This window comes from Electrona antarctica (assembly GCF_951216825.1).
Source record: "Electrona antarctica genome assembly, chromosome: 4".
NCBI classification, from domain to species: domain Eukaryota; kingdom Metazoa; phylum Chordata; class Actinopteri; order Myctophiformes; family Myctophidae; genus Electrona; species Electrona antarctica.
Window position 1 is genome coordinate 16,914,983 of NC_136809.1, and position 13,655 is coordinate 16,928,637.

Here is a 13,655-nt window from a genome sequence, read left to right on the forward strand (position 1 = left end):
TCAGTCCTGCCTCTGAGACGCACCAGACTATAGCTCACCTCAGGCTTGAGGCGCGGTGCCCAGTGTATACAGAGTACAGTATCTGCATATTTCTAAAGTGACAATTTAACTACCTTTTTTAGACCTTTTTAATAACTCTAAAGGTACTTTAAGACGGTCATCGATTAACGCAGATGTTGTCGCCTGCATCAACGACAGGTGTGCTCCAGGTCCGCTCAAGAGGGGCGCGACAACACAAGCGTAAAAAAAGCTAAAGGGAATCAAGGTCTGGGTGACGGCAGATTGCTGGGCGAGCGCTGGCGCTTTGGCATGAGGGGTCAGATCAACATATGGAATGAATTCTGTACTGGCCATATATGGAGCGTGTCTTGAGTGTACAGGGTTTGACGAGGTCAGACCAACATGTTGAATGTCGGAACAGGAAGGACGGGTGGGAAGGATCAACGTATGGAATGTCGTCAGTTCCATATATGGTGATCTAAGGGTTTGAGGTCAGATGTAGAGTTGCTGGCCGGCTCCATGCTGTATACAGTATGCAGATCTAGGTGATGATCCAGTCTTCTCCATGTATGGTTATCCAGGGTTAGATGAGGTCAGTGTCGTGAAAAAAAAAGAAAGTATTTATAAAACAATCTACATTTTTAAATATAGGAAAAGAAATGGGATTTTCACTCGAGTCGTGACCCATACAAATTGACTGGAATTAACATTCTCATTGGTCCCACAATTGGATGGATTATAAAGTGCTGGGATTTGAAATTGCAATCAATTATGTCAATGTCATCTCTCTTTCTTAGAGGGCATTGCTGTGCGCGCACACGCACATTGTGTCCCTTATTGGACACGAACGAACAGACACACACACACACACACACACACACACACACACTCCTAATAGAGGCATAGTGGCATTTTGTCTAAGCACGTTAGATACAGTTGACCAAAAGCAATTTTTCCCTTTTTACTCAAACGTAACAGAAAATGATGAAAAGGGTAATGACAGATTTATCTTCCCTGCCCTTTATTCGGTTTATCATGTGTCTCTCTCGCTCTCGCTCGCTCTCTCTCTCGCTCTCTCTCTGATGTATTTAAAATTAGAGCTGTTATCAGTGAGGAAGTCACAGATTTTTATTTAGATAAACTGTGTGAATTTCATTACACTTTTAATAGACTGTAAATGTCCAAAGGGTCACACAAGCGCACGCACGTGTGCGCTCACGTGCGCGAGAGCACACACACACACACACACACACACACACACACGGCAGCCGTATTGCTCTTGTAGGTCATACCGTTTTGAAAGATGTAGTAAAGTCTTTTAGAGTCTGGTAAAAAACTGCCACCGCTCCATAGTTATGGGCTGTTGAATGTGGCTTGTTTACGCCCAAAACCATCAAAGTGGATTTTTATGAATATTTTAGCATTATCCTAAACCAGCCGAATTGTTTTGTGATCACATGATTTCTGGGTGTACACTTCTTCGTTGATCCTGGGATCATTCACGTATAGCGCCCTCTGCCCTAAACCACTAAAAACACATCATGACGAAAATCTTGTCAATTGCAATGTGAGCCTTGGAAGTATGATAAATCTTGTCATTCGCAAGCAATGAGTTAAGACCTGAGGCTCAAACACAAGCTTTTTCGAAAATGTTCAAAAATAGGTACGTACAAGCTCGCAGCACTGGCACATAGTGATACTCTGTGAGCTTGTATATCTGCTATTTTTGAATAGTCAAGGCTAAAATCTAAAATTACAGACCGGTTTTAAACTGAACTCCATCCAACATTCATTCATTGAAGGAGGAATTCATACAGCTTTTAGTTGTATGCTCTAATGAACAGTGACAGAGGCTGACACTTCACGCTGATTAAGTTGCTCTTCATCTAATCATGTTGTTTTCAAATTCTAGCCTCTGAGCTAATACAATTGCTACTATGATTTCAACACAGTGTTCAGGTCAAATCACGCCAGTAACATTTTTCTAATGCATTGGTTCTCAAAGTGGGGGGTTCAGGGGATCCTCAGCAAAGGTTGTTAACACAGCATCGTTTGTAGTTTGTTCATATCAATCTCCGACGAGCTTTGACATTTGTTCCTGAGCTTCGGCCCTTTGTGGTGGAAGATAAGGCAGATTTCTTTACTGTATCTCCCATGGCCTTCATTAGGGCCGGACAATTAACCGAATATATATATATATATCGAAACCAATATTACTGTAACTTGAATGATAGAGAAGCGGCTTTATACACGTACGCATTAATGCACATGCATTAAGGATGCCACCGATTAATTGCTTTTTTGATTAATTGCAGGAGTCCTGAATCGATATCGATCATATCGATTTTTTATAATGGTGATATTTCTTGAAGTCACACATCACCTTGCTTGCCTTCAGCAGGAGGAAATTGTCATAATCCTTCTCTCTCTCTCTCTCTCTCTCTCTCTCTCTCTCTAATCCTCTCATTGAAACTTGTTTTGGCCAGAGCTGACCCTACCACCTTGGGCCTCCCCCGGGACCTCAGTTTGGGGATGAGAATGGAACACTGGCTTTGTGTTCGCAAAGCAGCACAAATGAACTGGCTCTCCCCTGGCACTGTTCCACAGAGCTCTGACTTTATTAGCTCAAGCAGGGGTGGGGAGGAAATGCTGACTCACCCTTGCTCCGAATTGAACGGAGGAAATATGGGATGTTAGTGGGTATATTCAGGGTCCATTTGTGCCGTGTCGGTGCTGTGTGCACATATGTCTCTCTCTCTCTCTCTCTCTCTCTCTCTCTCGCTCTCTCGCTGAGGCCTCAACTTTTCTCCAGTCAGCATTCAAGAGTCTTTATTGCATGAGAGTGAAATTATTGACATTGAACAAGAGAAAATGGCTGAAAAGAAGAAAGATAATTTATAAATAACAATACAAACAACAGTAAGTGTTCATGGGTCATACCTATACATAAATACACACACGCGCGCTCGCACACACACTCTCGCGCACATGCTCATACACAATCACACACACCCACACACACGCACGTGCGCACACGCACAATATATATATATCCCAGCAAGTAGCAACTTGCTGGGATTCAAAGTAATGATACATGTCTTTCCAGTTTACATATTCAGTGCAAGCAAAAGTACAATCTTAAAAATAATTGACATTCATTAAACAACAGCCAACCACTCATCATGCAGAACAATCACAAACACTCAAAGGTTCAAGATGGGCCCAAAGCAAAACATAATAATAAACAACAGAAGTGGATGTGAGCCCCGTGGGGTTGAGATCTGAATTGTCAAATAATTACATTACGTGTTCAAGTGCCCTGCCCCGTTTATTCAATAACTTTGTTTCTGCTTCTACGTGTTCTTCTTGGTTCTTTATGGGAAATTATGTTAATATCTCTCTGTGGGAGAGCCATGACCCTTGCCCATACAGCTGTCACAGGCCGTCACCATGACCCTCGCCCATACAGCTGTCACAGGCCGTCACCATGACCCTCACCCATACAGTTAAGGCAGTGCATGGTTATCAAACATTTTAATTTCAAAGCAGCACATACTTCTATAGGAAGATCCGCCATCTCAATTGTCACCACTGGGTGCAAAATGGTACACAAATAGTCATTGATCTCGCAGATCTCCCGAACATCCTATATTTACTGGTGCTAGATCTCGCGAGAGTGCATTGCTGGGACAGAAAAGGTCAATAGTAGATTTAGTATAATAGATTTTCTTCCTGATTTCTCTCCAGCCATGTTGGTGTCAGAATGCTGGCAAGATTGTGTGGCTTGTGACGATTGGGTCACAAGTTTTGAAATGTAAACCACTTCTGATATCCTAGCCAGACAACTATTCCACAATCTCCAAATGCTCTATAGAGTCTGGAACTACAGCTCCCATGAGCCAAGTAAGGGAAGCTGTCTCTGCTGCTCAGACCGGAAAGGTGTTCGACCAATCACGAGTCACGACGCGGTGCTCACGGAACTGTAGTCCCATTGGTAACACAAACGAGAGAGAAGCATAGAGTCATACGAGCGGGAGATTCATGTTATTTATGCGCGACGAGGATAGTTTAACACATTAATGTATCATGGAATTAACACCGACAAAACTAGTAAAAGAAGAAATGACCCTGAAAAAAGCAGTGAAAGAAGAGAACACCAACTAAACCAGTGAAAGAAGAACAATCGACACGTTGTTTTGCTTAGAGTAGGACTTGTTTTGGCTGCTGCACTAAGTGAGAGGATGCGTCACATCCTCTTTATCACTTACTCATGGAAAGAGCTTCCGTTCTCCAGACTGTATGACGGAAGCATTTGAAAATTGCGAGAGGCAACAGTATGGCCACGCAAGACTACTGATCCTCCTGAAGAGGCAGCCACCTACGTAAAGCAGATATGGCTCCGGCCTAGACGCTACCATCTTTGTATCAAGACAGATTTTCCCTTGCATATTCCTATGACATGAATGTGTTTGCTGCAAAGTTGAGTCAAATGCTATTGTGATGAAGCATATGAAGTTAGCTGTTGTTTGACAAAACATTATCAAAGTTATGGGTGATACAACACGACTCTGTTTTCTCCGAATAACATACCGAATACACAATCATCTATTTGTGTACGACACTGTTGTGCGACAAAGTATAACTTAAAGGTGAATACCACTCATTTTCAACATTTTACTATGTCATTAATATATCATAATATATCAGTAACATTTTGAAGTACATCTCTGACATCACAAAGATGTATTTCATAATGTTACTGATTGTTTCATGTTATGTTATGTTACGGTTGATCTGGCACAATGGCCGCTCGCCATTGTGCGTCTCATTGTAAATCCTCAGGGCCACTAGCACAAAGGACCTGCCAGTGCCAAGTCTCATACAGTTCAGAGGTGAATCTGTTGTTTCCTCTCTTGCTCAGATGCCCCACTATATCTAGGTGTAAAGCTTGATTTGTGCTTCGCCTCATGGCGGTGCTGCACATTGCAAATATCAGACATACTGATTAACTGATATCTTCAATGTGCGGCAGCGAATAGGCTGATCTATCAGATATAACTGCAGCGCACACTAGCACCAGGCTGTCGGGAATTAAACCACACTGACACTAAGTCATGATGCAAACTTTAAATGATTTAGTATCTTTTAATGGTTGTTAACTGTATTGCAATGTTGTGTTACCTTATCCAAATAATACTAGGCTTAAATGATACAAAAGACTAATAACTGCATTTTCCAGTTGGCCAGGGCGGCCGGTGGTGTTTATAATTAACTGCCAATTAAACGCTTTATCGGTCAGTGGCCGGCTAACGGAAACCTTGACACACAGCCATTTAAAATAAATACAATACATGAATTTAAATTGTGCCGCACCACTGCTGAATACACTGTGTGTGTGTGTGTGTGTGTGTGTGTGTGTGTGTGTGTGTGTGTGTGTGTGTGTGTGTGTGTGTGTGTGTGTGTGTGTGTGTGTGTGTGTGTGTGTGTGTGTGTGTGTGTGTGTGTGTGTGTGTGTGTGTGTGTGTGTGTGTGTGTGTGTGTGTGTGTGCGCGCGCGCGTGCACGTGTGTGCGCGCGTGCACGCAAGCGCGCACGCGGGTCAGAAGGCCTGATGGTGGAGATGAGACAACGTAACGCTTCATTTGTAAACACATTTGTCTGTCATGACTTGTGATTTAATTATCAGCTCTCCAGTTTGTTTACTGGGGACTGGTCGCCATTTGATGTGATTTGTTGCAGGGAAGGGGAACAGGAATGAATACAAGACCCCCTCCCCCTCCTTTTTATTTTTTGCTTGACTTATTCCCTAGATGAGACCCCCCCCCCTTCCCACAATGCTTCATGCTTAATTCACATAGTATGCATTGTCTGGCACGTTTACTGATCGTGTAAAATGCGATAAGGCACATTAGGGACAACATTAGAGAGGACCTTGATGTGTTTTAGTTGACACACAGGCACACCACCACAAACACACACATAAACGCTACTATCAATCACATGTCTGATGAACGGAAAGACATTCGGTTCCACCGTTTGGCTTTTAGTGAAATGTGTCAATATGTGCCACTGATTTGGTTTGGTACAATTATATGAATGAATGAATGTATGCATTCAATTGTGTGTGTGTGTGTGAGTGTGTTTGTTTGCATTACTATTACTTGTGAGGACCAAATGTCCTCACAAGTATAGTAGAATATTAGAAATGGAGACTTTTTGAGGACCATTTTCCTAGTCTTCACAAGAAGAAAATGTGGCCGGGTTTATGGGTGAAAAATAGCTGATCCACAAGCACACTATCTACACTATATCTACATGCTTGTAGATCAGCAATAATTTTTTCGGTTTTAGGCTTACGGTTAAAAAACATTACAAAGTGTGTGTGTGTTTGTGTGTCAGGAGCGTGATGGAATGCGTGCCATCCTAGAGTCCTACGACAGTGAGCTGGCCCCCAATGAATACTCACCACAGCTCAACAAGAGGCTCCGCGAGGCAGAGGAAACACTGCACAAGACCCAGAGCCACCACACCGAGATGGAGGTACACACACACGTGTATACAGCATGTCTGTCTCACACCATGCTGTAGAGCTGGGTGATATCTTGTAACTTTTTGTGTTTTTTTTCCCCCCCCTGTACATGTTAATTAACACTCTACTTGATCGTTCAATTCAAATTATATATATTTTTGGGGTGTTTGTGTAAGCTTACCATAATCACAGTAAACATTATCATGTCTTAACTTAAGTCATATTCAAGTGACGCCTGTCACTTCAGTTCAGCACAGCTGAGGTGTGTGTCACTGTCCAGCTGACCCTCGTTGACAGACACTCGTTAATATTACTTGCATCAAGGCAACTCTTTAGTGTGAGTCTCTGTACACTAACAGAAGTTAGTGAGTTCAACAGTACCTGTGCAATACATTATGGGTTTCTGCATACCATGCATGTGTGCATTTTTACTACCAGCTAGCCTAACCCTACCAATTGCATTTATTTTACAGCAGTTTTGACTTTAATGTATTGTTCTGATAACTCATGAGTGAGAAAGACTCAGTCAGAAGTTAAGAGAATAGTTTCGAATAGATAACCGTTTTGAATGGGGTGAAAATATTGCTTTTGAATCGGACAAAATCTTTTTTTAATAGATACATTTTTAATCGAATCGTGACCCGAAGAATCTGAATCGAATCGTGGGACAACCAAAGATTCACAGCCCTACTATAGCGTCACACAAGCATCACAAGTAGCTGATCCTCAAGCTCTAAACGTTTTGAGGTTGTAGCTCTTCAGATTTAGCTGGTTTTTAAATTTAATCTAGAAAAGTAACAGTTTTGGACATAAGGAGGTTTCATAATATTAGATGCGTGTGTTCTGACATGAGGAACCAGATACGTGCCCAGCAGAAGCTTGACCTTCATTTCATCTAGTAGTTTCGTAGAACGTAATGTCACGGACCTGTGGCACTAACAGTGCGTTTTAACAGCGGGAGAACAACGGCGAGCAAAACAAGAATTTCATTGGCTATCGCCTAATCGCCCGCTATTGCCGGACGATGTTGCCCAAAAGATCAATTATTTTCAGGCGACGTTCCTCTGTCCACTTTTCTCTGTCTCTCTAAAAATAACTTAAAGGTGCAACTGGAAATTCCATGTTGTGGTGCCACAGTTTAATAGTGGGTTTTCTATCTGTGGCACCACAAAATGGCCCCCACTGCTATGCCCTATAGCTCAATTCAAAGAGGCTTTACTGGCACAGGAAAACGTATGTTAACATGTTAACATTGTTGCCACAGCACGTTTAAAATGATACTAGAATAATAGGCCTGCTTTACTAAGCGTAAGCGGCTGTATAACATTTTGCAATGATATATAGTGGGTAGAAAAATGGAATCAATCTCTCTCCCTCTCTCCTTCCACAGGCCCAGTTAACCAAAGCACAGGAAGAGACAGGATCCCTCAAACTGCAACTCCAAACTGTTAGTAAAACACGCACGCACGCACGCACAAACAGTCTCATGCCTCTGAGCTACAGTATTGGGCGTTACGTGCTACACCTAAAGCTCTGCACATTTATAGCTAATCAGAAACCTACCCTTGATCTCTGAGACACACACGCTCTCTCTCTTTCTCGTTCTCTCTCTGCGCGTGGCCTCTCGCCCTCTCCCAGCAGCCAGCACAGCGTGTCCGTTGTTGCCGGGGAGACGTCAACCCCGGCCGCGCCGATGAGAATTGACGCGTGGAATCCAACCTGTCTGGATGGAGCAGTATAATTACCTCTCCTGTCTTAAGACCAAGACGCTGACGATGAGCAGACACTATGAGATCGTTGCTGTCGGGCAGAAACCTCTTATCTTCATGTTTTAAACTTTTTGTGTATTTTTTGACGGGCGCTACTCGCCTCCTATGCCCAGCTTTGTGTGTTCGTCTGGACCTCATAGCGATGATTTGATTGGCTGAGCAATGTGTGTACCCCATAGCCAGCTTTCTGTGTTTGTGTGTACCACGGATTTGAGGATAAAAATCACACCTGTGTGAAGTGAGGGGTACCCAAGGGTTACTTTCCACCGACATACTGACAGACATACCGACAGCCGATTTGCTCAGACACATATTGCGTACATTCATTGTCAATGGCATTTAATGTTTGTGTTAGCTCAAAATGTGAGGACAGAAAAGTGAGGATGCCTATTGTGATTGGCCGGAATGTGATGATGTATGATGATAAGAGCGCCCCTCACTTCACACAAGTGTTTTTGAGTGGTGCTACCACTCATATAGACAGCTATGTGTGTCCCTGGGTGCCTGGCTGGCTGGGTCTGTCCGTCCGATCACAAAAATAGTTTGGTTGGTTTTCACAACCAAGTGTCACTGACCGTTACGCAGCCTAACACACACACACACACACACACACACACACACACACACACACACACACACACACACACACACACACACACACACACACACACACACACACACATATATATATTTACTGTATATGACTTGGGGTGTTACAGTACAGTGACAGTACAGTCACTGTCATTTCTCCACTGTTTCGGACACGGGGCGGCTCGCCGGAACCGGGCCAGCACCCTGGCCGCCTTCCTGTGTTTCTGGAACTTCCGCGGACCCCCACACCACTCACTTCACACAGGTGTGATTTTCTTTTTGCGAATGAGCGCACAAATTGATCAGAATACATCGTCACACAAAAGCGTCAAAAGTAGCAGATCTTCAAGCTGGAGTTTTGAGCTTTTGGATCTGCTACTGTTGCAATAGAGGGTATGCGCATGCTTAAAGTGAATGCCACATCGAGTGGCAAAGCAACATGCAAAGTGAGTTTAACATTCTCTAATGTTGTTTAATGCAATCAGATAGGACGTTTCTGTTTGGATGTATGGGTTGTCAAGGCCAGAAAGTAGTTTTTTGCCACTCAGTAGGCATTCCTGCATAACTTCCGGGTTTGATGATGATGTCACACGCATACCCTCTTATTTGAATCCTGAAAAGTAACACTTTTGGACATAACGTTTCCACCCAACAGAGACATACTGTAAAGTGCTAAATTTACTCGGTGTACTCGAGTGTACAAAATGTAACCAAATGAATGCTAATGGGTCCATTTGTACAGGCACTGATCACTGGTGTCCCATATTTTGGTCATGTCATTATAGGAGAAAATTAAATGGATTTCAAATTATTTTTGAAAAATTACAATAAAACAGCCAATCTACAATTTCATTGCGTTACAAACTATTGATACTTCCATTTGAGGAAACCTGACACTGGACAATATGCAAGGTATTATTGATGGCGAGCTGGTCATTGTTGAGATATCTTCATCACCCCGCAGGGGGTTATTTCTCAACAATGACCACAGCTCGATGTCAATTATCCCACTTATTACACGGCTATGTAATAATAATTAAAAAAGAATGACCCAAAAGTAACAAAGAAAAGTATTTCATTGCTTACGGTAATGAAAGCAGTCCAAACATTTATTGCGTCCAGTGCAACGTGTCACCTCGGAAAACAACGGGAAGTGTGATGGAATAGATTGAATAGAATCAATATTTGGTTACTGCATTGTCTATTTCTGACTTCAAATATTTAAAAAAAATTACGTTTAGCCGCAAATTACATTTTGCGTTTGTTTGCATAGCTGCCATGTTGGATACGGCCCCCGAGTAGTGGCTGAACATTGCGGAGGAGATATGTGAGTAATGGGGAAACTAGATTGCAAGAGACTATTCTTTGAAAAATGGGAGAAATGCACCAAATATATCCCAACAATAGATGTAAGAGCTTCAGTCCACACTATTGATGCTTTCATGTGAGGACTTTCCTTTTTCAATATAGCATTCGGTTAGCAATTCTGGTTTTAGCCTCATAGGCTTTTTGCCCCCATGTTTTAATTGGGTTTTTTATGCCAATGCCCTTTTCAAATAATAATAATAATACATTGGTCTCCGGTTGCCGACCGACTCTATTAAATATGTGCGACCCATTTGATTTTATTGGCATTTGGTGGAGGGAAGAAGTCAAAATCCGACCGAGTCACTCCATATAAAAGGTCTTTATATATGGATATATGCAGCCCAACAAAACGTAGCCTACACCTACCCAAAGCCAACGTTTTTCAAGTTGTTTAACGACGTAGTCGACTTATAGGCTACTACGAGAGAGAAAAGTCGGCTTCTCCATCCCGGAGAGCACGACGGGTGGATTGACAGTTGATGTTACTGTGTACTGGTTTGTCTTGCGCTGATTTGAATGAAAACACCGGCGTGCAATTATACTTTATATACGGATCCCGACAACAGTGTTATCCCATTCCCCACACGTGGATAAAGAAGAGGGCAAAGTAGGAGCTGTTTATAAGTGCATTGAGTGTCGCGCCTTAATATTCCAAGAGACTTTTTTTTTCTCTCACCCTCTACTGCAGCCGCAATCTGTAGGGAACCCCTCTCTCTCTCTGTCTGTCCACATGTATGTCTGCCTGGCTGGGTCAGGTCTCTCGGAATGTCACAGATTTATTTTGGATTTCGGAACCATTTTTTTGGATCCATGAAGAGCTCTACTGTGTAGTGTGTGTGAGCTAGCTAGCTAACGTTAGCTATGTTTTTTGTCTTTTAACCTGTAGCACTAGCTAGCTATACTCGGGCAAATATTGAAGTTATTAAAAAAGAAGCCTATCCATCATTGCCGTAGGGGAAAAAAATAATATATATTTTTTAAATAAAATAAAATACATTCCTTGCGACCCATCCTTCCGCGAAAAATAATAATATATATATTAAAAATTTAAAATAAATTCCCTACCGACTCAGCCCAAAAATGACAGCCAACCGGAGACCAAACTATTATTTTGCTTGGCCTTAACACATCGAGTGAAGGAAACGTTAGAGGTCAGACGAGCAGCGTATTGGAACAGCGTGGATACATTAGAGGAGAACAGAACAGCAGGGCTGGTTGGATAGATTGATGAGGGACATGACGGTATTGATCTGTTTGTCCGTCTGTCTGATGAGGAGGAATAAGGTGATGATCAGATTCAGGGCTGAAATGGAAGCGATGATCATGTGGATTTCTCTCTGCAATGTGAGAAGCATCTCTGCTTCTTAAACCTTTTCGTGCCAAAAGACCACCAAAATGATGTATTTGGCCGTGGACCCCCATGTGAAAATGTTTTGTGACAGGGACCCCCAGAAGAGAAGATTTGTGTTTTAAAAAACACATCAATCAAATAAATGAAGTCCCTGTTACAAAACCCAATTGTCTAGGGGTACAAGGCAATGCAACATATGGAGGAGACACGGAAACTAAGGTCTAATGCAAGTATTTATTCATAATTAAGGTTTGAATAAATAATATAATCGATAATCAGTACAATAAATGGCTCTTAACTATAAAAGAAAAGACAATCAACGGATATCAAAACAAACAGAGTTATTCCTTTCCGAAGGGAATAACTCTTAATCAAAGGTTCAACACAAAATAAGGCAAAACAGTTAGTTAACAGTTAGCAGTACGACGGATGGGGGAAAGACCCTGGATGATGTTTCCCCAGTGACTGTCTGGGGGTGAATGGGCTTAGTAGACGTGAGAGCTACGGCCGTTAGCTCCCTCACGTGACCGTCAGCCAATCGGGGAGGTTGATCAGGCCTCCACGGTCATGGCCAACAGGAATACCCAGACACACAGCGGGTGACGATCACACTGTCTGAAGACCCATTAATATACTCGGCCATCCAACTGCATGGGAGGAGATTTAGTCTAATACATGTTCATAACTGCTGCTTTGTATAGGTATATATCCTATATTACAATTGAAAACATGTGCCCAAGCGCACGCACAGGAACAAAAGGCACCAGCTACTACGTCACTGACACGCTGCAACACGCTGCAACACACACTGCAACAACACACTAACACGTCACACACTTACCCTCCGCGTCGTTGGTTCCCTATCTCCTCATGTCGCGCCGCACGGCCACACTCGACACCAGCCGCGTAAAAACTGTCATCGCACTGCCACTAGAGCCGGCTCCCGTCCACACTCGCAAACAACATCAATATCAATAATAAACACAAACACGCCACAAGCACCGACACCCCCCGCCTAATTTGTTGCCACGTCTATGAAAACAAGCACAAAAAAAATGCCATTCAACACGCTACTTACACACACTACCACTCGCTTACAATACGCGGACCTGGCAACACTACATTCCCTCTCCCATTGGCTCACAGCCCACCACGTGACCCACACAGGGAGGGAGACGATTGCGTGATGCTTCTATGTACAGGATTCTATAGGTCACCACTTTTGGTGTGACACACACACGGCTTCTGTTTACTAGAAGAAGAAGAACTACACAGCGCACACTCTGATTCTAACTTGGACACTTACCATAATGCTAACACGACCGCGTCGACACCTGGCGTGGTACAAGCGGGACAAACCCAAGCGCATACATGGATACCAACAACAACACTACACGCACACGCGCGCGCTGCAACAACAAACAGCTACGTACAGTGTGTGTGTGCGTGCGTGCGTGCGTGCGCGGGGGGGGGGGGGGGATTTTGGATCGCCTCGCGATGCAGCTGAAATGGCAGACACACACACACACACACACGCCACAAAACGCTAATAATAATAATAATAATACACAATTACAACACTACACTAATCATAACAACAGCACAGAACAGTACAGTACACATGAGTACAGTACAGAAAGAAAGCTCACATCAGAATATTAATCCATGTAATAATAATAATAATAATAAAACATAATAACACAACACTAATAACTATAATATCAACAGTACAGAGAACAGTACAGTACATCAGAATATTAATCCATGTAATAATAATAATAACAATAAATAAGCACACAACACTAACAACAGTACAGACAACAGTACAGTACACATGAGTACAGTACAGTACAGTATACTGTTCCTGCGCCTTGCCATGCTCTTTCAATCATAATAATAATAATAAATAACAACACTACACTAATAACAACAATAACATCAACAATACAGCGAACACTACAGTACACATGAGTACAGTACAGTACAGAAAGAAAGCTCACATCAGAATATTAACCAATGTAATAATAATAATAATCATAATAATAAAT

General features: G+C 42.6%; 1 protein-coding gene across 2 annotated transcripts in view; it reads left to right on the plus strand.

Moving 5' to 3' along the window:
- The window catches only part of mad1l1 (mitotic arrest deficient 1 like 1), a 121,075-nt gene that overhangs the window by 31,720 nt on the left and 75,700 nt on the right, over positions 1 to 13,655 (plus strand). For both annotated transcript variants that reach the window (XM_079499401.1, XM_079499402.1), the window contains exons 12-13: positions 6,399 to 6,539; positions 7,919 to 7,975. In XM_079499401.1, coding sequence (XP_079355527.1) covers positions 6,399 to 6,539; positions 7,919 to 7,975 — 198 coding nt within the window. The remainder of the gene's footprint in view (positions 1 to 6,398; positions 6,540 to 7,918; positions 7,976 to 13,655) is intronic.